Below are 22679 nucleotides of genomic sequence, written 5' to 3'. Positions count from 1 at the left end.
TCCATGTCCAGCACAGACATAGGGATACAGAGATGACACATGACAGGTGAAGTCCCTGCCTTCCCAAGCTCAGTCTTTAGACAATTCTTTATGAACCTCTACATTTTTTCCCTGGGCCTGAGAACACCCTTTCCCAGCTGGTCTTCACCATCTTTCTCAGCATTAGGTGGCCCATTCTCTCAATTATTAATTTGTTGAGATATGACAAAAACAAGGGCACCAAGACCCTGCTTCCTGAAAAAGGAAATTCCAGGTCCACCATGCACTAAAAGCTGAACTGAACTGGAAATAAGGTTCCAGATCTGATGGCTGCATGATTTGGAGAAAATTATATCCCCATCTCTGTTTTCTCATCTGCAAAATGGGAGGTTTGGTCTGAAGCAGGGGTGGAAAATAGGTTTCAAGGATAGTCCTTTTCCAACTGTCAGTTGCTGCTTGAGGTGCTGTGCCGCCTCAAGTGCTGAGATTATCTGGGCTCATAAGGAAACAACTCTGCGATTGATTAGCAATGTCTGCCATGTGCCTGGCAGTGCGGTATGGCAGTGGATGGCCACATGTGTTCCCTCCTGGTTTAGAGGAGTTAGGGGGACCCTGTGAATTCTACCATTTACAATTGCGTGACTCAGTGAAATACTGTTTTACTTTATCTTTGGCATGAGGCCTGTCTTTACACAAATAGCTTTTTCATCTGTTTGGTCTAGCACCTTAGCCACCATCACCTTTCAGAAGCCTCCTCAGTTACTGTTTCAAAGCAACAGCAACCTTACAATAAAATAAACATATTTACTGATTTATCACACTCATATTCAGTAAACTACTGCTTCCTGCCACAAGGGGTCCAGGAAATTAGGTCAGAAAGGAGAATTCACACTTATTCAGCATCTATTAAACACTGTTTTCCAGACATTGCCTCCTACTTGTAAAACACCCTCCTCAAGCAGTCATTAAATCCTCCTTTCACAGAGCAGGAACCAATGCTCACAGCCATGAGGGAAGTTGCCCCAGAAGCAGGGATTTCAACTTGCAGCCGTTTGGATTCCAAATTCTACCACACTACGTTCCCCTAAAACGTACCCAAATATCTTGTTTATTCTTTCTCTTCCAGGAGGTAGAGGTGAAAAATGAAACTGACAGTAGACCAAGCAATGAGATCTGAGCAAACATTTAGATGACTCAATCTCCATCCGTCATTTTTCCCACAGTCTGCTGGGGATGTGACCAAGAGTAGAGGTTTCCTGCCTGATTTGAGAGACCAGTTCATTTATTAGATTTGGGGGCATGACTGTGAATTCCCTGGGAGCATTAAACATGTCCTTTTGCATTCCCCACTTCCCATCCTGACCCAGTTCCCTTCCACTGCTCCTGGCACTGACCCTGAAAGAGGAGATGGCATGACCGGGGCCTCTGTTGGCACTGTCCCCTGGCCTACCTCCCGGGAAGCCCTCACTACCACCGGTGGGAATTAATAAACAACCATCATCACCACAAAACCTCCTTGGAGGCCTGAGTCCCCCATAGGACCTCTTGGGAGTCTGGAGCCCCTTTACAGGGAAGTGGGAGGCCCCTCATGCCTCTGGGGAGTCTTTGAGGACAACATGGAGAAGATGAGGGTGGGGCTCATAAAGGAGGGTGTGGAGTGGGTGTTAATTCCTGAATGGTCAAGGAAATCACATCTCTGGATCCCCACAATCTCCAAGATGCAGCCTGAGCCTGCATACGCCCAGGCCTAGGGGAAGTTTTCAGCATGTTGGCTATATACCAGGGTGAGGGGTGAGAAACTCAGGTCAGTGGCATCAGTTAAGCTTTAAAAACACTCCCTGAGACTATGGCTGCCACACTACAGCGGCAACTGCTGGAAGCAGAGTTGGGGAAGGCACTGCCTTATCCAAGGGCAGCAGGGGCCAGGAATTTTGAGACAGTCCTTCAGCTCACATTGGGCACTTATGTCCTCTAGTGCCTATAGTCATGAAGACTGAAAGGTTGAAAAAAACTTTTACCTTGTGCCCTGCTGCTGAGAATGCAAAATGGCGCAGTCACTATGGAAAACAGTATGCTGGTTCCTCAGAACATTAAAAATAGAATAACCGTATGATCTAGCAATTCCACTTCTGGGTATATATCCAAAAGAATTGAAAGCATTTGATATGAAAGAATATCAAAGAGATATTTGCATACCTGTGTTCATAGCAGCATTATTCACAATAGCCAAAAGGTGGAAGCAACCCAAAGGTGCATTGACAAATGAATGGAGAGACAAAACATGGTGTGCTACGTATATACACACACAATGTACTATCATTCAGCCTTAAAAAGGAATGAGATTTTGATACTTGCTACAACATGGATGAACCCTGACGACATTATACTAAGTTAAATTCACCAGTCACAAAAATACAAATACAGTATGATTCCACTCATATGAGGTACCTTGAGTGGTCAGAATCATAGAGACAGAAAGAAGAATGGAGGTTGCCAGGGGATTGGAGGAGGCGGGCATTGTTTAATGGGTATAGCATCTCATTAACACTGCTGAATTATATGCATAAACATTGTTAAGATGGTAATTTTATCTTATATACATTTCATCACAATTTTTATATGTTCCATTAAGAACACGAGTCTTGGAAGTTTTGGAATCAACAAGACCTAAGTGTTTCATTTTATTTCTCTTTTTTAGTACTGTCTCAGCCACCTACGAGTTCTGTTTTATAATTTTCTCTGAGCCTCAGTTACTTCATCTGTAAAATGGGGTCAACTGGGTGTCTGCCTTGTATCATTGTCATGTGGATCATGTGAAGGAATGCAAATCAGATCCCTGGCACAGTGCCTGACTAAATAAGGGAGTACTGGGAAATGTTGTAGCCCTTGATGTTATTTTAAAAACAAAACAAAATGGACTCAATGAGTTTTTTGGAATGATGCCAACAGGTAAAGAAGGACAGGGCCACATATTTGGCAGTCAGGATACAAAGACTCTATGGTGAAGGTTATCCAGGACGGTCTGGAAGGATCCCCAGGTCCTGAGAGCAGTGGACAGCCACACACCTGCAGGGAGGAGCTGTTGGGCCCGACATGCCCAGGCTACTCAGAGACCACAGAAATCAGCTTGTTCTGCAGCCAACACCATCAACCTAATGAGATTTCAAGTTCAATCACTGTCACTTATCTGGCCTGTCTACTGGCACCAAGCAAAAGCAGAGTGCTCCATTTCTAAGTAACAGTTTCCAGATTTCAAGGCCGGAAGCCAGGTTTTTTGCAGGGTACAGGCTTTGGAGCCCAAAGGGGCTCAAGCCTTCAGCTTCAGCAGGATTAAGCAAAGCTCCATCCCCACTAATGTCTGTCTTCCAAACCATGTCTTCCTGGCTCTTTCCTCTAGGGACTGCATGAAGGCTCATTACAGTATACAGCACAGGGCATGGTAAAGTACTGCAGATGCAGGATATGTTCCTAACTCAGCATGTATTCCTAACTCCTTGGCATGGCTCTTGAAGGCCTGCCTGATCTCATCCCTGCCTCTCCCCAGCTTCATCTTCTGCTCCCCCAAGCACATCTCCAGCTCTGGCATTCTAAATTGTTTAGTGTTCCTGCAACATATTCTTATTTCCACATGTCTCCTTGACTTTGAAGAAGAAATACTTCTTCAAGGAATATCCTTCTTCCCCACAACTAAGAATTCCTAGACATCATTCAAAATACAACTCAACTGCCACCTCTTCCAGGGAGCCTGTCAAGAAGTGTGAAGGGTCTAAGATTCTATTCTATTTGCAAGATGATACATGTGCCTGCCACAGTTTCATGGCTTCTAGCAGAAGACATGAGACTTCCGGGTCAGAGACAAAGGGCTTTATTTCAGCAACACAAAAACAGCATAAGCCTCTTGTCTATATCAGTTCTCCTTGTCTGTAGGTTCCACACTGCCACATGGAGGAGTCCAGGTGGATGCTGCATGTGCATAGGGTTTACATCACACCTAAGGAATCTCAAGCTCAGAGAACCCAAACCTTTGATAATGGACTGCAAGAAAACCTTCCCTCTGCCATGAAGGGAGAGCTACCTCTGTTTTTCAAGGCCACTGCCTATAAAACATCCTTGAAAAGAGGGTCTGGAACAAGAGGTCAATTAGTGTCAGATATAGTGTGGATATTTGTCCTCTTTAAATCTCATGTTGAAATTCAATCCCTAGCATTGGAGGTGGGACCTAGTAGAAGATAGCTAGGTCATGGGGGCAGCTCCCTTATGGGTGGCTTGACACTGTTCTCACTCTATTGGTTCCCATGTGTTCTGATTGTTAAAAAGAGGCTGGGCATAGTGACTCATGCCTACAGTCCCAGCACTTTGGGAGGCCGAGGTGGGAGGATCTCTTGAGGCCAGGAGTTCAAAACCAGCTTGGGCAATATAGTGAGGCACTGTCTCTACAAAAACAAAAAACAAAAAAGAGCCTAGCATCTCTCTCTCTCTCTCTCTCTCTCTCTCTCTCTCTCTCCCCCCTCCCTCCCCCAGCTTCCTCTCACAATGTGACGCCTGCTCACCTTCATCTTCTGCCATGAGTGGGGGCTTCCCGAAGCCATCACCAGGTGCAGATACTGGTGCCATGCTTGTACAGCCTGCAGAACTGTAAGCCAAATAAACCTCTTTTCTTTGTAAATTACCCAGGCTTGTGTACTACTTTCTAGCAATGCAAATGGACTAAGAAGTGCCTTTGCTTATAAAATGAGCAGAAACAAGAGACCCATAAAGAACTCTCTCCCAAGCAAGTCTTCCGTGGCTACCTGGTTTTGCCCCTGCACCATGCCCCCACAATGCCCTGTGCAACCTTTGCCTTTCAAAGTTGTGCATCTGTATTGTAAGGACTTGTTTATTTTTTTTTTTGTCCACTACTAGCCTGGATGGTCTCTGATGTTAGAGACTGTCTTTTACATTTCTCTGCCAAAAACGTAGCAAGTATTCAAAGAATGTGCAAATAAATGAATGAATTAATACTGATAATTTTGACAGCCATGGATTGGGCTACCAAAATAATCAAAACATAACAAATGCCTGCTATTTACTGACTTCTTATTCTTTATGTTCCAGGTATTGTATAATATATTGACCTGGGTTATTTTATTTTATCTTCATGACAATACTATATGGAAGGTACTTTTATTAAGCCCATTTTACATACAGGAAAACTAAGGCTTAGAGCAGTTCAGGAACTTAACCAAAGGCACACAGCTAAGAAGTAATAGAATTGCCATTTGAACTGGATCTGCCTGTGCCCGAGCTGTTAACTACTCTGAAGTGCTGCTTCTATCAGCAGTCATCTAAATCTTGTTTGTATTCACAGGGGTGGAGGCAGTAGCCTGCATGTCCCCACCACCCACCCCCTGTGACTCAGCCCATCAGCCGCCTCACATAGACACTGAGCACTCAAATGTTCCTGCTAGGACTTCCCACCTCCCTAATCACCTCACACTGGAATAGATGGTATTTGGTCTTGGGCACGGCCTGGAATGCAAAACTGACCTTTCTCCCTGACAAAGAAAAGAAGGGATAAGATAAATTTGCAGACTCTACATTTGATACAACTTAGAGTTCTCAAACAGCCATCCCCCTTGCTTATAGTTCTTTGACCTAATAATCAAAGAAATATGAACAAAAAGAAGATATCTTTTTTCTTTGCCTGTCATATGCTCATGCACTGTTAACACCCACTGTAGGTGAGGGCTGGTGAAACACAGCTTCAGAAATTGATGCTAAAAATAAAATGGGTGTAGTCTTCCTAGAGGAAAATTTGTCAGTATCTCTCAAAATTTTAGATATGCATACCCTTTGACTTAGCAATTTAATTTCTAGCATTTACACTGAAAATATTTGCAAAACCATTCAAAAATATAGAGAGATGTTTACACCAAAACTGTAAATTCACAAATTCTTTTTAAAGAAATAAATCTATAAAGGAAAAGTCTCTGCAAGCTTAAAATCCTCTGGAAAGACCTACTAATGATTTAATATACATTTTACCAGGATTTTTTATGCATACTTTTTTCTAAAAATATTTCATACACCTTATATGTATATTTTGTATACTTTAAATATTATATATACTGTTCTGCAATTTTTTTTCACTTAATGTTTGATTGAAAACAACCTTTTATACCATCTCCACAGTATTAACTCCACAGTATTTTGATTTTAGATGTGAAATCACTTCTATTTAATGAATTCCTTCTTGGAAGATACTGAGGTTGAGGAAAGTGCAACTTAATATACCAGGTAACAGCACAAAAAGAAATGCCTACCCCATAAAAATTGCTCACCCACATCAACTTTATTTATTTGGGAATTATTTATCCATTTCTGAGAATGATACAGAACTCTTCAATTTTCCTTATATACATTTTCCTACTGAATAAGGCATGAGGGCCTTATATTTAGCCATAAATCACAAAGTCAACACAAAATATAAATCTCGAAACACAAATGCACCCAAACTTTGTGTGGTTCTCAGACTATGGAACCAAACATTCACACAAGCCTATGCTGTCAATCTCAGGACAATAAGTCTGTTTCTTTCTGCAGAAACCAGTATCACCCCTTGCCAACTTGGGGCCCCAACTTGGAACTTGTCAGTACCCAACCATCGCCTATTCTCCTGGTCATTCATTATGACCTATCCTTCCCTTTGTCTGTATCACCTATCCCCAACCTAGACATATACGACAGGCACCGTTAGGAACAGCAGCGGGATGAGTCAGCCTCATGGCCAGGAGCACAGAGCTTCTGGCAGAGCACATCACTCAGAGAGCGAGGCAGGCTGCTGCAGAATGAAAGGAGCTGGAGGCTACAAACGTCAGAAGAAAGATGCCTGTGCCTGTAGAGGCCTTCCGCGTTTCCCCCCAGTCTCATGCCATTCCTTTTTCTGTAAAGTTGCTGGGAACCAGCCAATTAGAACCCAGCTTTAATTACTCTTCAGTAATAATGAACCTCACACAAAGAGCTTTTATAAACTTTGCCACACTGGATTCTCACTCAGTCTTGTAAAAGAGGGATCATTAGCCCCATTTGATAGTTGAAGAAACCGAGTCACAGAGAGCAGAGCTTGCAAAAGTCAATGCAGGGCTCGAACCGAGGTCTGCATCTCGCCTTCTTCAAACTTCTTCATTCTGCCTCAAAATGGACAGAAGGGAAGGGCTGCATTTCCTGGGACCCAGCCACCACCCCAGCCTCCCTGGACCTTGCAGGTCTCCCCCGGAGGCAGATCCTCTGGGAACTGATTGAGTCCCTCTAGAGGTGCCCCACCCTCCCCTGGTGCAATTCCGTTAAAATAATAAGCCCCCAGGGATTCCTCATCATGGTACCCTCTGACACTCTATTAAATGAATGGAGTTCAGCATCAAAACCCAGGGCGCAGGGAGAAAACAAAGCCAGCACCCCACTGTCCACTCTGGAATGAATGAACAAGTTGGGGTCAGGGAAGAACTTGAGGCCTGAGGGAGAAAGGCTTGTTCCACACACTTTCCTCTCCCACTTTCTCGCTTGGTCTCTCTGGGCTTGGAGGTGATGGGTGCTCACTACTCCATGGGAAAAGATGGCCACGGTTTAACATCCCACTCTCCCCAGGCTCCAACACATTTAACAGGCAAAGTATCCTCACAACAAGCGGTCTCACACTTGTCGAGAACTCCATGGTCACTGTCCTCAGTCTGCTGTCCCAGTCAAAAAGCCACCACCAGCACTGGAACAAGGAAGTCCCTGAGTCACTCAAATCTCTACAAGCTGGGTGCTTTGGGCAGGAAATGCATCCACCTGTGGCCTCAGAAGTCTGTTGTTTGTTTGTCTCTAGAGACAGGGTATCACTGTCACCCAAGCTGGAATGCAGTGATGCAATCATAGCTCACTGCAGCCTCGACCTCCTGGGCTCAAGCGATCCTCCTGCCTCAGCCTCCTGAGTAGCTGGAACCACAGGCACGTGTCACCAGGCCCACCTATTTTTTTAATTTTTTTATTTTTTGTAGAGGGGTCTCAATTTCTTACCCCGGCTGGTCTTGAATTCCTGTCTTCAAGTGATCCTCCCACCTCAGCCTTCCAAAGTGCTGGGACTACAGTTATGTGCCACTGTACTCAGCCTCTCAGAAGTCTTGGCCAGTATCTTGGAGTTGCTTGTATATGATTGAACCTATAGCTTCAAACGAGGTGCGTTCACCTAGATACAACCCAGCTCACTTTTTAACATTATATTCTAATGTGAAACTAGAAGGACAAAACATGCAGGATGTGCTAAGCCTTGTAGCTGTGAGTTGGATTTTAAAGAGGTTGCATCCCACAAAAAGGGTGCCTTGGCTAATTGGGCCAGACTCTTCCTATGTGGGGACACAGTTCCATAAATAAAAGTGTCCTATTAATGCACAATGGCTTGCCCATGCTCTAGCTTCCACATGCTGCGCAAAAGCAGCGCAGCATCAGGGCGTCTGCCACTGACCTGTGAAGTGGGGCAGGTGGCAAGTGCAGCACAAAAGCCTCACAACAAAGACATCAGACCACATCTCCATCAGCCGAGGTGCTCAGGTGAAATAACAAGCTGCAGCGTCCTTTTCCCCTTTCACATTTGAGTGTAAAAACAGACCAGGGCCTTGCACATACTGCGTGCAATTTCTAGACAGGCATATAGTGTTACTCTCTGTAACTTTCTGTGAGTCTCCTCGGGTTACCATACACATTAATACACATTCCAGCATTTGAAGAAAGGAAAGTAGAGGGTGCGTGGTGATTACTTTTAATTGAATTCATCTGGAAATTTTAAATCCTGAAAATTCAGCTCCTGTGTGTAGTATTTTAAGGTTTACACAGCATATGATTTGTCCTTTGCCATGGCAAATCTCCCTTTTCCCTCTGAGAGAAAGTTTCTGTAGTGTGTAATGCATTTCAGAGTCAACTGTAAAAATCATTAAATTGCAAAATGATAGAATAGGACAGTGGTGAGAATGCAGAGCCCCCTGCATTCCTTTGATAGTAAACTAGTCTTTATCGCTTTCTATTCAGAGAAAGGAGCTCCGTGTCTCTGTAAAGACGTTGCTGAAGCCCTAGATCAATTGTGTTAGGACGACGGTGAGCCCAGGAATAGGAAGGCGGTTGAATGAAAGAATTCTGTGGACACGGGAAACGAGATCTCACTTCCCTGACTCTGGGCAAGCCACTCCCACAATGAGTGCAGCTCTGTAGTGAGGCACACATGCCACCTTTTCTGCCATATGACATCCTTCTCACAGGTGGCTTGAAAAGTCTCCAATCTGTTCTCCAAAGCCCTGCGGGATCTTCCAGATGCTGGCCAGTCAAGCATCAAATGCCCCAGGTCTCCCTTCTAGTTAATCAAATGGGAATTTATTCTCATATAGAAACCCAATACACTCACATCCCGTGGGTCTGAGCAGGCATCAGCACAACCTTGGTGAGCCTCCAGCATGTGGGGTTCTTAGATCTACTGCTCTCCCCTCAACCTCCTGCATTCTCAGAACTGTCATATATGGGGGTTCAGATTCTGCCCTGCACAAGGGGGCCAAGGTGTGTTCTCCATCACACGATGGCCAGAGGAGACTGCATGGGCAGCTGTGGAGATTCTGGGCCTCCCAGATGAGATCTGAAGCAGAGTACACAGGGGCACACAAGGCCATGCATGCTTGGGAAAAGTGACACACAGCACAAAAGTGTAGGCAACCAGTTTCTGCCCCAAGCATGCCCTTGGCATGTTCAAGATCTTGTCTCTTCCCCAGCCCACTCTCAGAGTCTCAGTTCCCCTGACTAAAAGGCACCAACTGGACACAGCTGCCTTGTTGAAGGGGTGGAGGGGGCAGCAAGGGATGCAGGCGTGGCAGCCTCATGTGCACCTGGTCCTCCAGCAGGTGCAGGTGTGCTCACAGGCATGGCTGCTGCCCTCCCCAGAGCACAGCTGTACCATTGTGCAATGATAGATTAAGTTTTTTTTTTACTTGAGAACAAAAGATTTTTTCCTAATTCACAGCCCTGTGAGTTCTGTTTCCCCTTCCCTTTTCATTCCACAACTCTGCTCGGGCCTCAATGCTTCATCAAACCCCCAACACAGCCTGAGATCTGGAACACTCTAAACCGCTTCCCTCTAGAACCATGATCATATCCTATGGCTGGCTGGTTTTTGTTTTGCTTTCTTCTCTCTCTCCCATCTTTGGAAGCTGGCCTTCCTTCCATCCCTGCCTTAGTTAACCTTGTCTTTGTTTCTCTCTCTCTTTTTTTTTTGAGACGGAGTTTCGCTCTTGTTGCCCAGGCTGGAGTGCAATGACACGATCTCGGCTCACCGCAACCTCCTCCTCCCAGGTTCAAGTGATTCTCCTGCCTCAGCCTCCCGAGTAGCTGGGATTACAGGCATGTGCTACCACGCCCAGCCTATTTTTATACTGTTAGTAGAGGCAGGATTTCATCATGTTGGCCAGGCTGGTCTCGAATTCCTGACCTCATGGTCTGCCTGCCTCAGCCTCCCAAAGTGCTGGAATGACAGGCGTGAGCCACAGCGCCCGGCCAACCTTGTCTTTGTTTCAGAGGCTTCTGTGCTGCCATGGCTGGGAGAGATGATGGACATTGTTACCTCACTTGAAGATGGGGAAACCGAGGTGTCCTGACTGGTAGGACAAAGTGAGGCTTCTAGACCCCACAGCCAGTGCCCTTTCCATTTCACTGCACAGTTCCTCACCCCCGCCCCCAGGCTCCCTTGGATGGTGGGTCCACTACCATTGCACACAGCCAGCTGGACCCCCAGCCTGCTGTAAATGTTGGCCAGCTCCCGACATTTGAGCACTGTGCCAAAAACAAAGAAAAAAATCCATCAGCCACTAACCAAGACAACACCACCTTCCTAACTGTCATCAGTACACTGGTTCTCTTCCAGCCATAGGACCAAAAGAGGTGGGGAAAATCATCAGTGCCCTGGGAAGGCTGAGGATGCATAAGCCATCTGGATACAGAGGGGCTGGCTTGCAGTCTCCATGAACAAGGCACACTTTCCCTGCTGGCCACTCCTCAGCAGACGTGTGCATCCGAAGCCAGCATCTCTTTGAGAAGATGAAGTGCAGTTGAGCCACCTCTGGTCTGGGAGTTAGCAGACCAATGACTCCAACCGGGTCATCCCCTGACCTATGCCCAGGTCTTCCTTCTGTGAAATCACACCCCTTCCAAATTTAGGACTCTATAATTCTGTGAAATCCATCCTGCCTCTGGATTAAGCAACAGGCAACTGACAGAAGCAATCACGGGGGACCAGAGCCTAGCCCTGGAATGGACCAACAGTCTTTTTCCCTTTAGGCCATTGGGCTCCACATAAGGTGTTCTTGTTCTCAAACTGCCTGACCAGAGGTGGGATTACAAAAGGGGTGGCCATCCCAGACTCTTTGGGGATTTCACCACCTGATACACCAGGTCTGTTACCAAAGTCCCAGTCAACATGTCTGGTACTCGCTTGTCCCCCTTTCAAAGCTGACATGGGCCATGCAAATGACCACTCAATTTAATTTCTCTGTTGTTTCTGATGCCAAGTGCATGAAGGCGTAACCTATTACTGGACTGCATCAGTCTGGTCAGAAATGTCGGCATTGAGGGATCTTGGTAGAAATGAGTCAGGAGACTCCACTCCCTCCTGCCCATGGTCTGCATCTGAGTCACCGTTGGCAAACTGAATGAAAGTGAGTGTACTGGGGTGCAAGTACAGGGGAAATTACAACTTACGTGGCTCCTTCTGCCTTCTTCATCTCCCACAGACGTGATAACTGTCTCTGAAAAGACCGTTTGGCCAGTCTGGTTGTTGGTTATCTGTAGTAAAACAGGTACAGTGAAAGTAAAATAGAAGGAATTCTGGACAAATTCCACAAGTTGTTTTTGTGTTTTGTTTTCCAATTTCTGAAGCAGCGGCATCCAGTATAGGAGTCGAAATGCCCACCCCGCTTTCTTTCTGAGTTCCCTCGGCAGCTGTGAGATGGGCAGCTTCCCCTGGGCACAGTGATAAAAGATGTTAAGAGTCAGCCTCATAGGGTTGCTATGAGGAGGAAATGAGGGGATCCGGAGAAATCACTCCACACAGCGCCTGACAACCAGCAAAATGCTCAAAGATGTCAGCTCTTTCTATCATTCTTGGGGCTCATCACTTGAAACTCAATGTCAACTTTATTTTTGACAAATTACAAGTCTGGGTGTTTAGTTGAACATCTTTCATGAAAAGCAAGCAGGTTTTAGCTCTAGCAGCCCTACCTGATTTGAGTGAATGGTTTCATTTCATCAAGAAAGTGCTTAAGTACAATGAGAGACTTGTTCCAACATTGCTGTATCTATTGTCTGCCTCTGATTCTGTAACCAGGTGCAGGCATCTCAAAGCTAAGTCTAACAGAGAACCCAGGCTGTTCTTGCCCCATGAAAGGTCATGTCTAATGTTTGGTTTGGTGATGAAGGATAGAAGAGATGTTTGGTCACCTGACCAAGATGGTGAAACCCCATCTCTACTAAAAATACAAAAATTAGCCACAGTGGCAGGTGCCTATAATCCCAGCTACGTGGGAGGTTGAGGCAGGAGAATTGCTTGAACCTGGGCTGCAGAGGGTGCAGTGAGCTGAAATCGTGCCACTGCACTACTCCAGCCTGGGCGATCGAGTGAAACTCTATCTCAAAAACAAACAAACAACAACAACGAAAACAGAAAGAAAGAAAAGAAAAGATGCTGGCTCAGGAGCTAGGAGATGTGTATTCTTTGAGCTCTGGCTCAGTCGCCAATAACCATCTAGTATGTCACCTGGAACAAATCATATCTTTTCTCTGATTCAAGATGTCCTCACTTCTACATCATCTTTAAGGTCTCTGCCAGCTCTAATATCACAGGAATCTGCAGCCAGGACAAAGTGGAAACTATTGTACTAATTTGCAGAAGGGAATCAAATTCTAGTTCTGAGAAGGTAAGGACCACATCTTAATTACCATGCTTTTACATTTTTACCTAAATAATTCCTCTCCCCAAAATAAATGATCTCTTCCTTTATGCCAGCTTTTTATAGAATTAACCAATGTCATATTTTTAAAAATTCTACAAGCCTGTATGTATGGGTTGCATGACTTATCAGAACCTTTATTATAACAATTTATATTTTTCTTTATATATATATCTCCAGAAGAAGAATATATAAGATGATTTCCAAATATGTATCACTACTACTGAGTCCTTCTTTTATGAAGCATTGCATAAGGCTAGTGTTTTTTGTTTGTTTGTTTGTTTTTTGATACAGAGTCTCGCTCTATCATCTAGGCTGGAGTGCAGTCGTGCGATGATCTCGGTTCACTGCAACCTCCACCTCCTGGGTTCAAGTGATTCTCCTGCGTCAGCTTCCCCGAGTAGCTGGGACTATAGGTGTGTGCCACCACGCCCAGCTAATTTTTGTATTTTTAGTAGAGACAGGGTTTCGCCATGTTGGCCAGGCTGGTCTCAAACTCCTGACCTCAGGTGATCCGCCCGCCTTGGCCTCCCAAAGTGCTGGGAATACAGGCATAAGCCACCGTGCCTGGCCTTTTTTTTTTTTTTTTTTTTTTTTTGACAGTTTCGCTGTGTCACTCAGGCTGGAATGCAGTGGTGTGATCTCGGCTCACTGCAACCTCTGCCTCCAGGTTCAAGTGATTCTCCTGCCTCAGTTTCCCGAGTCGCTGGGATTACAGGTACGTGACACCATGCCCGGCTAAGGCTAATTTTTTTTTTTTTTTTGGTATTTTTATTAGAAATGGGGTTTCACCATGTTGGCCAGGCTGGTCTGGAACTCCTGACCTCAAGTGATCCTCCCACCTCAGCCTCCCAAAGTGCCGGGATTACAGGCATGAGCCATCACACCCGGCTGAAGATTAGTGTTCTATAAAACCCATTTGAGAACTACTGCACTGTGTTGATAAAATAACTTTATTATAATAACAGTAATAATAAGAATACTGGTTTTTGCATTGCACTTTACAGTTTACAATGAACTTTCATATACTTTAGGTCATTTGACCTGAACAATACTGTAATGTAGATGTTGATCTCCTTATTTCATAAATGCAATTAGTGAGAATCAAGACATTTAAGTAATTTTTCAAAAATCACACTAGAGACTGGTAGGACTCACACTCAGGTATTCTGACATTTACAAGAAGCAACTTTAAGAAGCAACCAAACCTGTTGGTTAATTACTGTCAGAAAGGATGGCTTGATATTGGGTTTGACAAGAATAAAACAATCACCTTGAAAACATTCTCCAGTCACAGATGAGCAATGCCAAAGGATTGTGTTCTGCAGGTAAACTCATTCATTTACCTGCAGGATACACTCTGTAGCTGATTCATCTAACTGAACCCATTACTATGCAGTGGCAGAAGTGCCACACAAAAGCTACTTTATAGTCAAGGCAATGGCACGTGAAAATTGATCCCCTATGCTCTGTGGCACAGAAACACTGTTGTTTCAACCAAGTAATTATCTGGGCACTTGAACAAAAGTGAGGCTCTTTTGTGAAAGCCACTGTGGCCTTGCATACAGGAGTTGCGATGAGCTGAGGGGGCAAACTCCTTGATATTCACAATGGGATGCTAACAATGATCCTGAATATCTGCACAGCACACAGTCTTAGGCAGTTTGCTCTCAGAGTCCTGCCAAATCATGTCAGAGACATTGCACACCAGGGGCAAGCTAGTGCTATGTTCCTTGAGATTTGCAGAGCTTTTTTCATCAGGTCAGAATGGGAATGAACCTGGTTGCTCTTCATGCATGATGTTAGACCAAGAGGCACTCAGACAGGTGGTAGTTTGGGGAAAAATCTGCTATAGAATTCTGAACGCACAACCAGCAAATGGATGAGAGTTTAATTTTGTGGCAATAGAGGGTTTCTCTTTTGGAAATGGGGTATATAATATTTACATGCCTCCTAAAAAAAAGCATGGGTCAATTCACCGTAACATGATCTCTAGTTCAATCCCCACTGAGACATACATAAAAACCTATGAGATAGATCAATTCCACAAATGTAATGCTAGGAAAGGGTGCTTTTTAGACATTCATTTGCTTCTTTTTTCAAATGATAATCCCTGGACATTCCTTTGCAACTGGACTGGCAGGAAGCCTAGGGTTAAATATATTGCATAAATGTAAAAGCAATTTAGGATCCTGATACATTGTCTCTCCACTTTAAACAGTAACATTACTGCTTCTGGTTTTCAATCTGTATTTTATGATTCTCAATTGTATTTTGGGCTTGTGTGTCACATATAAAAAAGAAAAAAAAAAGCTTAGTTCTCTGATGGGACTGGACGCTATAGAAAGGAGGAAGTGCTGGCCACGACTTACCTTGTGAATTTCTCGGTGCACATGGATGGTATTATTTCCAACTTTGGTGTCTGTGTTGGTCTCATTGTGATAGCTGGGAGGTAAGTTTGCCAGGTTCACTTCTGATGACGCTTTGGCAGCAGCTTCTTCTGCCTCCATCTATTAAATCGATGAATTTAATGAGCAAAATTATTTTCTCTTGTTACAAATGAGAGTCTATTAGAAAAAAAAATCTCTTTTCCTCTTCTGCAATTACAAAGAATCATGATGATGATAGGTGCTATTAATTGAGTACTCACTATGATAAGATATTATACTAAATGTTTTATATATATTACAGCACTGAAATTTCACAACCCCTCTGGGAGGTGGGTGTTAATGTCCTCGTATTACAAATAGGGAAACTGAGGCTCAGGAAGACTAGATAAATTCCCCAGGTTCCCAGAAAACGGTGGAGCTGGATTTTGAACATGTTTCCATTAGATAGTCTTGCTCCCTATATAAATGCTGTTGATGCCCTGCCCATCTCCTGGTGGCCTAATCTGGAGGTCACCTGCCTCCAGTTCCCACACATGCCAACAACCAACTCTGTCTCTCTCCGAGGGCATTCTCTGGTCACCAAAGTATGCTCAGTCTGCACAGGCCCCAAGTGCTAGGGAGTTAACATCCTAGCAGTGACAGACAGGCTATGAAGGTAAGCACTCCAGCTTCTCCCTTCGCTAGACAATTCTAAAGCATATAGAATCTACGTAGTCTCCCTCTGAGGCCCCCAGTGGGATGGAGCTCTAGATGCCCGGAGCAGTAACCTGCTTGTGGGCATACCGTTGATTGTCTTTCTTTTCTTTCATCTCACTTCCCCACTTCCTGCTAGTGTCTTCTGGGAACACATCCCAAATACACTATTTGCTCTTAAATCCTTATGGCAGGGCCTGCTGGTGGTGGTGGTAGGGGCAGGGGATGGAGGGAACCTAAACTTACTCCCTGTAGGTAGGGCCACAGCTGTGTCTCCTTCCCCACCCTACCTCTTGGGTACCCTTGTAGGAAATCCTTGGAAAGGGACCTTTGTAGAGGGTCAGTTAACCAGTTCCCGGGGTCCACACCCCTTCTGGTCTTCTTGAACGTATGTTCTTCTCTGGTGTCAGGTTTCTGTGGCCACTGTCCTCAAATCCTCCAGTCTCATGATCCTCCATAACATCTATACCAGATACGTCAGTGACTTCATGTCTGCACTCAACTTCCCCTTCCAGATTATGACCCTGTCCTAGCCCTGATGAGCGGGCAGTTGACAATGTCACCTGTTCACAGCTGATGGGACCCAAAGGGAGGCCACATCATAGACTAATTGAGCCAATCAGATACTCTCTCTAGGAATTTAAAATGAGAGACACAAAGAGAAGTTCTACTTGATATATGGCAATTTTTCTACACTGCTAGTTTTGACTGTGGGCTATTTTTATTTTAAAAAAGAATGCTAAAAAAATATTTTCCTCTTTAAAAAAATCACTGTCCTCTATCCCCTCAAGTACTAGATGAGCCCCTGCTTTAATCACCAGGTTTGCTGAGTTGAGGAGGATAGAAGGAAAGAATCCTCATGTCTCAACGCAACACGAAAACACTAAACTCGAAGTGTGAAGAAAACCTGGTAGGCAGAAAGGCTCAACAAGGACTTAGTCAGTGGCCACCATGTACACAGTGCCGTGCTGGATTCTGAGATGGCTGCTGAGATGTTTGAAACTTGATCACTGGCTTCATAACAACAATAATTCTAAGAATAGCCCCCATGTTTGGGGCACTGACAATATCTGAGCCGTTGCACCAGATGCCCTGAATATTCACAGCAATCTTAATGGGAAAGCTGTGATTACAGAGTCACGTCCAAAAGTTAAAAAAATAGACATATCTGGATCCCTTCATGGACCTGCTGAATTGGGATTTCCAGAGATGAGACCCCCGATGTTACTGAGCTTCTCAGATGATTCTGAGGATTTCCCTCCCCTGCCTCTGACCCCCCAGTTAAGAATCTCTGTTCCGGGCAATAGGGAGCTACAGCAAGTTCCAGAAGGCTAGAGGGAAAATAATATAACGAGTAGACCAGAAAGAGAGGGGAGTCAGGGAACTGGCTAGAATTAGGTGTAGGAGATGGGAGCTACATCTGGGTAGGGGCCTTCTAGGTGGGAAAGACTCTAAGTAAGTCTAGAAGGATCAAGCCATTGAGAGATGGCCACTGGATGAGTCAAGTCGTTGCCTGCAGCATCCTCAGAGAGGAACACAGTGGAAAGTACCAGGATTCTGGAGTCAGACAAGGTGGGTTCAAGTCCTGGCTCTGCCACAAAGTAGCTGTATGACTTTGGACAAGATACCAAATCCCACTAAACCTCAGCTTGCTCATTTGTAAAATAGGGATGTACTACTTTGTTGAGTAGATATAAGAATTAAGGACCATGACATAGATACAAGAATTAAGGCATGAAAGACACTACCTGCCACACAGCAAAGATGAAATTCATAGCTGTTTTCATCATATTGCCCTTTAAGAAGGCAGTTTCAAAAGAAGCCAGTTTGTTTTGCCAGAGTTCTGAAGGGAATGGATAGCTAGAAGCAGGAAGAGCAGACAGTTGATATCACGTGTTTGAAGAGCTTGCCAACAAAGGGCAGAAGAAACGGTGCTGAGAGAGAAGACAGAATGGGCAAGAAAATGACTTTTTTTTTTTTTTTTTTAAAGCAAAGGACCTTGCCCTCAGTTACCACTCTGGTTAGTGACAGAAAAGATACAGCTGGGAAGAGAAGACTGAAGGTGCTGGAGAGGATCCACCCAGAAGAAAAGAATGTTTTAGTGTTTTTTAAATTCCCATAGGGATCAGTTTGGCTTTCAAATAATTGACAAGTTGCCAAACCTAGAGTTTCCTCTAGGCTGAGCAGATAGTCTTTTTATAAAACTTTTCCCCCCAGCTCAGCCACTGGTTATTTCAACAGAATGAGCTAACGGTTCTTAAATGGCACCATGAACTAAAAGTATAGTTTACAATGGAAATTTCAACCGCAACTATTATTGCCACTAGCAAGAGAAACTTAAGTCTGAAGCAAAAGGAGCTGTTTCATAGAGGAGGAATGTGAATGCTGTTAAAAATGGCATTTATAGTGAGTTAAATCTGTGTGTCTGCAAAAGGGGTATAGTAGGAAAAATTAAAGAGATGAATCCAGGCTTGGTATTGGAGTTCTTGCTAAGAATAGGTGAGGCAGTAAGAACATTCTAAAACTAGTGAGTTACAGAGCTAGCAATAAGGGGAGGAGAAACAGAGTGGTTATATCTTCAGAATACATTGGTAGCATACAGAACAGTAATGTAGGAAGTAGTAATATCCCTGATTGAAGCCATTTGAAGATTTGCTTTTCCCAATAATGGCTGTACAACTAGACCTGCTTTGTCCTTCCCCTTAAGAAACTTCAACAGCTTGAGCCAGCTGGAACATTGATAATGCCAGGAAGTTTCTTGAAAGCAGATTCATGATGCAACTATGTAAACAAATAATGCATCTGGCCCAGGTCTTTTTTTATTTTTCCCCTGAACAATGACTAAATGCCAATTATCCTGTGTCTATGAGATTTAAGGGGCATTCTGGTAGTCTCTTTACAAAAAATTAATACTAATAACCACAGTCTATTAACAATCTATTGTATTCTATTTTTGAAGATATCTAAAAGATACTTTTAACATTTTAAGATTAATTTTTAATGCTTTAAGATATTTTAAAAGATAGATTCTATTGAGAACCACAGGCATCACAAGCTCAATTTAATTTGAAGCTGCAGAGTTAAGAGACATTGGGGCCTATCTGACTCCCTTCACCCTTTAATTGTTCCATGTCATGATTGTTTCGCAATCACAGGAAACAAAGATCATGGATCTTGGGCTCTGGACCTGACCAGTGGATATTCAAGGACGGCTGCCCAACTCACTGATTTGCTTTATTTGCATCATCTCATTGAATTCTCACCTTACCCTAAGAGGTGGACATTTCTCCACTTCAGACTCAGGATGCCATTGCCAGTAAGTGGCAGAGCAGGGACTGGATGAGGGAAGGTCAGTCCCCACTGCCTGTTCTCCTGCCATGGTATTCAACCTCTCTCATCCTGTACCCACGGCCAGCGAGGACACTTCTGGGAAACAGTGGGATAGAAGAGACAGCATCTCCTCTGGTGGCAAACTTCAACCCCCAACCTACACAGAGCCACATCTGGAGGGAGGAAAGCTGGGGTCTTGGCAAAGCCCAGTGTGGATAACGCCCATGGAGAAGACCCCGTCACTAGGTCCCGCAGAGCCCCACACCGCTCTGCTAAAGAAGAGACTGAAGAGGCCCTTGCTGCTCCCTCTCCTGCCTCACCAGAAGCTAACGTCAGAGGACCAGGCTGCAGACTTTCTGAACAGTGGTGGGCACAAAAACATAGAGGTGACTTACTCAGTCTTACTAGGAATCTGTGTGCAGGAGGGAAAGTTCTAGAACCTGTATAAGGAAAGCAGACGGCCTGCCCTAGAACCAGAGGCATCACGAACCCCATTTAATTTGAAGCTTCAGAGTTAAGAGACATGGGGGCCTATCTGAATCCCTTCAGCCTTTAATTGTTCCATGTCATGATCGTTTTGCAATCACAGGAAACAGAAAGATCATGGGTCTCGGGATCTGGGCCTGTCCAGTGGATATTCAAGGACAGCTGCCCAAGTCACTGCCTCCAAAGCCAGTGTCCCCTTCACTGCAAACTCCACAGGCTAACTGTTGTGGAGTGGAAGGGGAAATAGCCCCAAACTACAAAGGGCTGCGAGGAGAAAGCAACTTCTCCCTGGAGACGAGGGCCAGCAGTTAAGGCTTTGTCCAAGGGGGCTACCAAGCTGGAGAGAGCAGGGATGTGAAACCAGACCAGGGGTTAACCAGCCTGGACATTAGTTTCCTGCTGGCTCCTTCACTGGGATGGCTGGCTCCTCTCTAGACACAGGCTACAGACAGAGCCCGGCCCAACAGCGCCCACGCCTACCCACCTCAGGCACCAGGGACAGCTCCCCGCACCTGGATGGAGAGGGCAGGGTCAGTGACATCTTCTTCCCAGGCAGCCCTTGGCATGCGTGGGTGCCCATCACAGAGGACAGAACAAGACGACACCCACAGTGTTTAGACCTGGAGGTGATGGAGGGCAGAAGCTAGGCAAAACTTTGCCAAGGTACATGGTATCTGATAATAATAGTTGCTAAATACTGTGCACCTATTACTTGCCAGATGCCCACACTTACGACATTTAGCTCTCACAGGGAACTGAGGTGCAGGATATAAATGATTTGCCCAATGTCACCCTGTTACTGAGTGGCAGAGGAGGACGTGAGCCCAGGACAACTGCAAAGCACTGTTGGGTGGAAGGGGGATTGCCTCTCACATCCTCATCCGCCACTCATACAGTGCTGAGATTTGGGATTTCCATCTTCCCTCTCTGCCCCCACATTGCATGAGAAGCAAGACAGCCCAGACAGACTGCCAGCAAAGCTCAAGGCTCTTTGCCTCTTTGTCCCTGCGTGGCATCCTAACAAGCTCAAAGCATAACAGACAAGCTAGAACTTGGCGATGCCTGGAGCTTGCCCCGGGTCTCTGTGAAACCACAGTACTGGAATACCAGGGGCCCTGCAAACCTTCGCTTACAATAGGGAAGGCCAACGGCATGCCTGACGCCAACTGCAGGCAGGTGGCCCCAGCTACCTCGGGAGGGTCCAGCTGCAGAGCCTCTCGGTGCACAGGCTCAGATCCAGACTTTTTGGCAAGGAGGCAAAACGAGGCGGGAGTAGGGATCACCCTGCGCTGCCTCCAGGCCACTCTGCATCGGCTGTGGGCCCTTCCCAGCCCCTGCTCGGGACCCCAGGTCCCTGGCCAGCGCTCTTCCACGCCTTCCCAGCCTTCGCTGCCCCCAGCCTGCCTCTTCCCAGAGCCCCGCGCCGCCATCGCGCACCCACCTCCTCCACCGCGCTGCGCAATTTGTGCTGCGTGTCCTCCATCAGTTCCTCAACCTCGCGGAACATCTCGTTGAGCGTGGCCTCCTCCTGTGGGTAGCTGAAAGCCGGGCCGGGCTCGACGGGAGCCGAGGTCGCCGTCGGAGCGGGCGCGGGGGCCGTGGGGACTGCCGCCGCCAGCAGCAGGCACAGCAGGGTGGCCCCTAGCCGCTGCATCTCCGCTCTGCGCCCGCAGCCGCCGCCTGTGTGTCCCGGAACGCGATCAGAGGCGCACGGACCACCCCCCTTGCCTGGCCCGCCGCCCCGCCCCGCTCCGCCCAGCCGCCCGCCCCTGGCGCCCCTCTTTCCCGCACCCGCCCGGAGACAGGAGGAAACTGAGGCCACTGAAAACGCAGCTCCTCTACACCCGAAAAGATGCGACCCCACCCGCTCCAGCCCGAGCCCGGATCGCCCCAGGACCCCTCACCCCCATCCTCCAGCACAAGCTGAGCTCTGCCTCTCACCTGCGATGCTGGAGCCCTCGCCAGAGCAACCGAACCCGGATCCTCTACGCTAATAGCTCCCAAGCCCCAGCTCACCTCGACTTAGTCCCCGGTTCAAACCCTAACCCCTCCTCCACCAAGTCAGAGTGCCCGACCCCTACTTCCACTCCAATCCTCTCTCAACCCCTACCTGGGGTGGGCAGAGCACAGGTCAGCCCCCTCCCCTTGGCGTCGGGTTCTACTCGAGTGCCCCGCCCCACACCCACCCAAGGGAGGCTGAGCTCAGCCAAGTCGTCCCCTCCTCCACCGCCGCCCCTCACCCACCCCGACTGGACCGAGCTGCGCTGCGGGCTGGACTGGATCTGCTCGCTCCGGCCGGGAGGCCGCCGGGCTGCGGGCGCGGCTGCGGGAGCGAGAACGGCGCGGTGGGCGGGTCGCGGGTGCGGGAGCGCGGCAGGGTGCGGCAGCGCTGGTACCCGAGAGAGCCCGCAGCCCGCGCCCTGACCGCCCACCAGGCCCCCCCCCCCCCGAGCCCCGCCCGCCCACCAGGCCCACCCCGCCCTGAGGAGGGGCCGCAGCCCGGCCATTGGCCAGCCGGGGCGCAGTCCACCTCACGCCCCACACCCTCCTCTTCTGCCTCCGCGACTAGCTCTACGGAAGGCAGCCATCTCCTTCACTGCCTCCCCCTGCCCCCGAGGCATCCCAGGCCCCTGTGTTCTCTGGCCTCCAGGCTTGCAACAGCCCATCGAGGTTGTGTGTGGGAGGACTGTTCCTCAGTCCCACCATGGTCTTTCCAAGCCAACCTCCGTCCTGTGCAATCTTCAGGAAAATTCCCAGCCCCCCAGCCTGGCGTTCAAGCCATCACTGCTGGCCTTAGTCTGCCATG

At 46.7% G+C, this 22679-nt stretch overlaps 1 protein-coding gene across 3 annotated transcripts in view; it reads right to left on the bottom strand.

The window, feature by feature from the left end:
• The window catches only part of DKK3 (dickkopf WNT signaling pathway inhibitor 3), a 46291-nt gene extending 24020 nt beyond the window's left edge, over nt 1–22271 (bottom strand). Inside the window, exons 1-4 of one of the 3 annotated variants that reach the window (XM_065528546.2) lie at nt 21815–22271; nt 21315–21553; nt 15347–15484; nt 11728–11811 (exon numbers count right to left, since the gene is read on the bottom strand). In XM_065528546.2, coding sequence (XP_065384618.1) covers nt 11728–11811; nt 15347–15484; nt 21315–21527 — 435 coding nt within the window. In that variant the 5' untranslated portion in view covers nt 21528–21553; nt 21815–22271. The remainder of the gene's footprint in view (nt 1–11727; nt 11812–15346; nt 15485–21314; nt 21554–21814) is intronic. The other 2 variants (XM_045371498.3, XM_015434119.4) reach the window with 2 other exon arrangements.
• Nucleotides 22272–22679: the final 408 nt, after the last annotated feature.

Source organism: Macaca fascicularis, chromosome 14 (assembly GCF_037993035.2).
Source record: "Macaca fascicularis isolate 582-1 chromosome 14, T2T-MFA8v1.1".
In the NCBI taxonomy this organism is placed as follows: Eukaryota; Metazoa; Chordata; class Mammalia; order Primates; family Cercopithecidae; genus Macaca; species Macaca fascicularis.
This window is presented reverse-complemented; position numbering and strand designations above follow the sequence as displayed.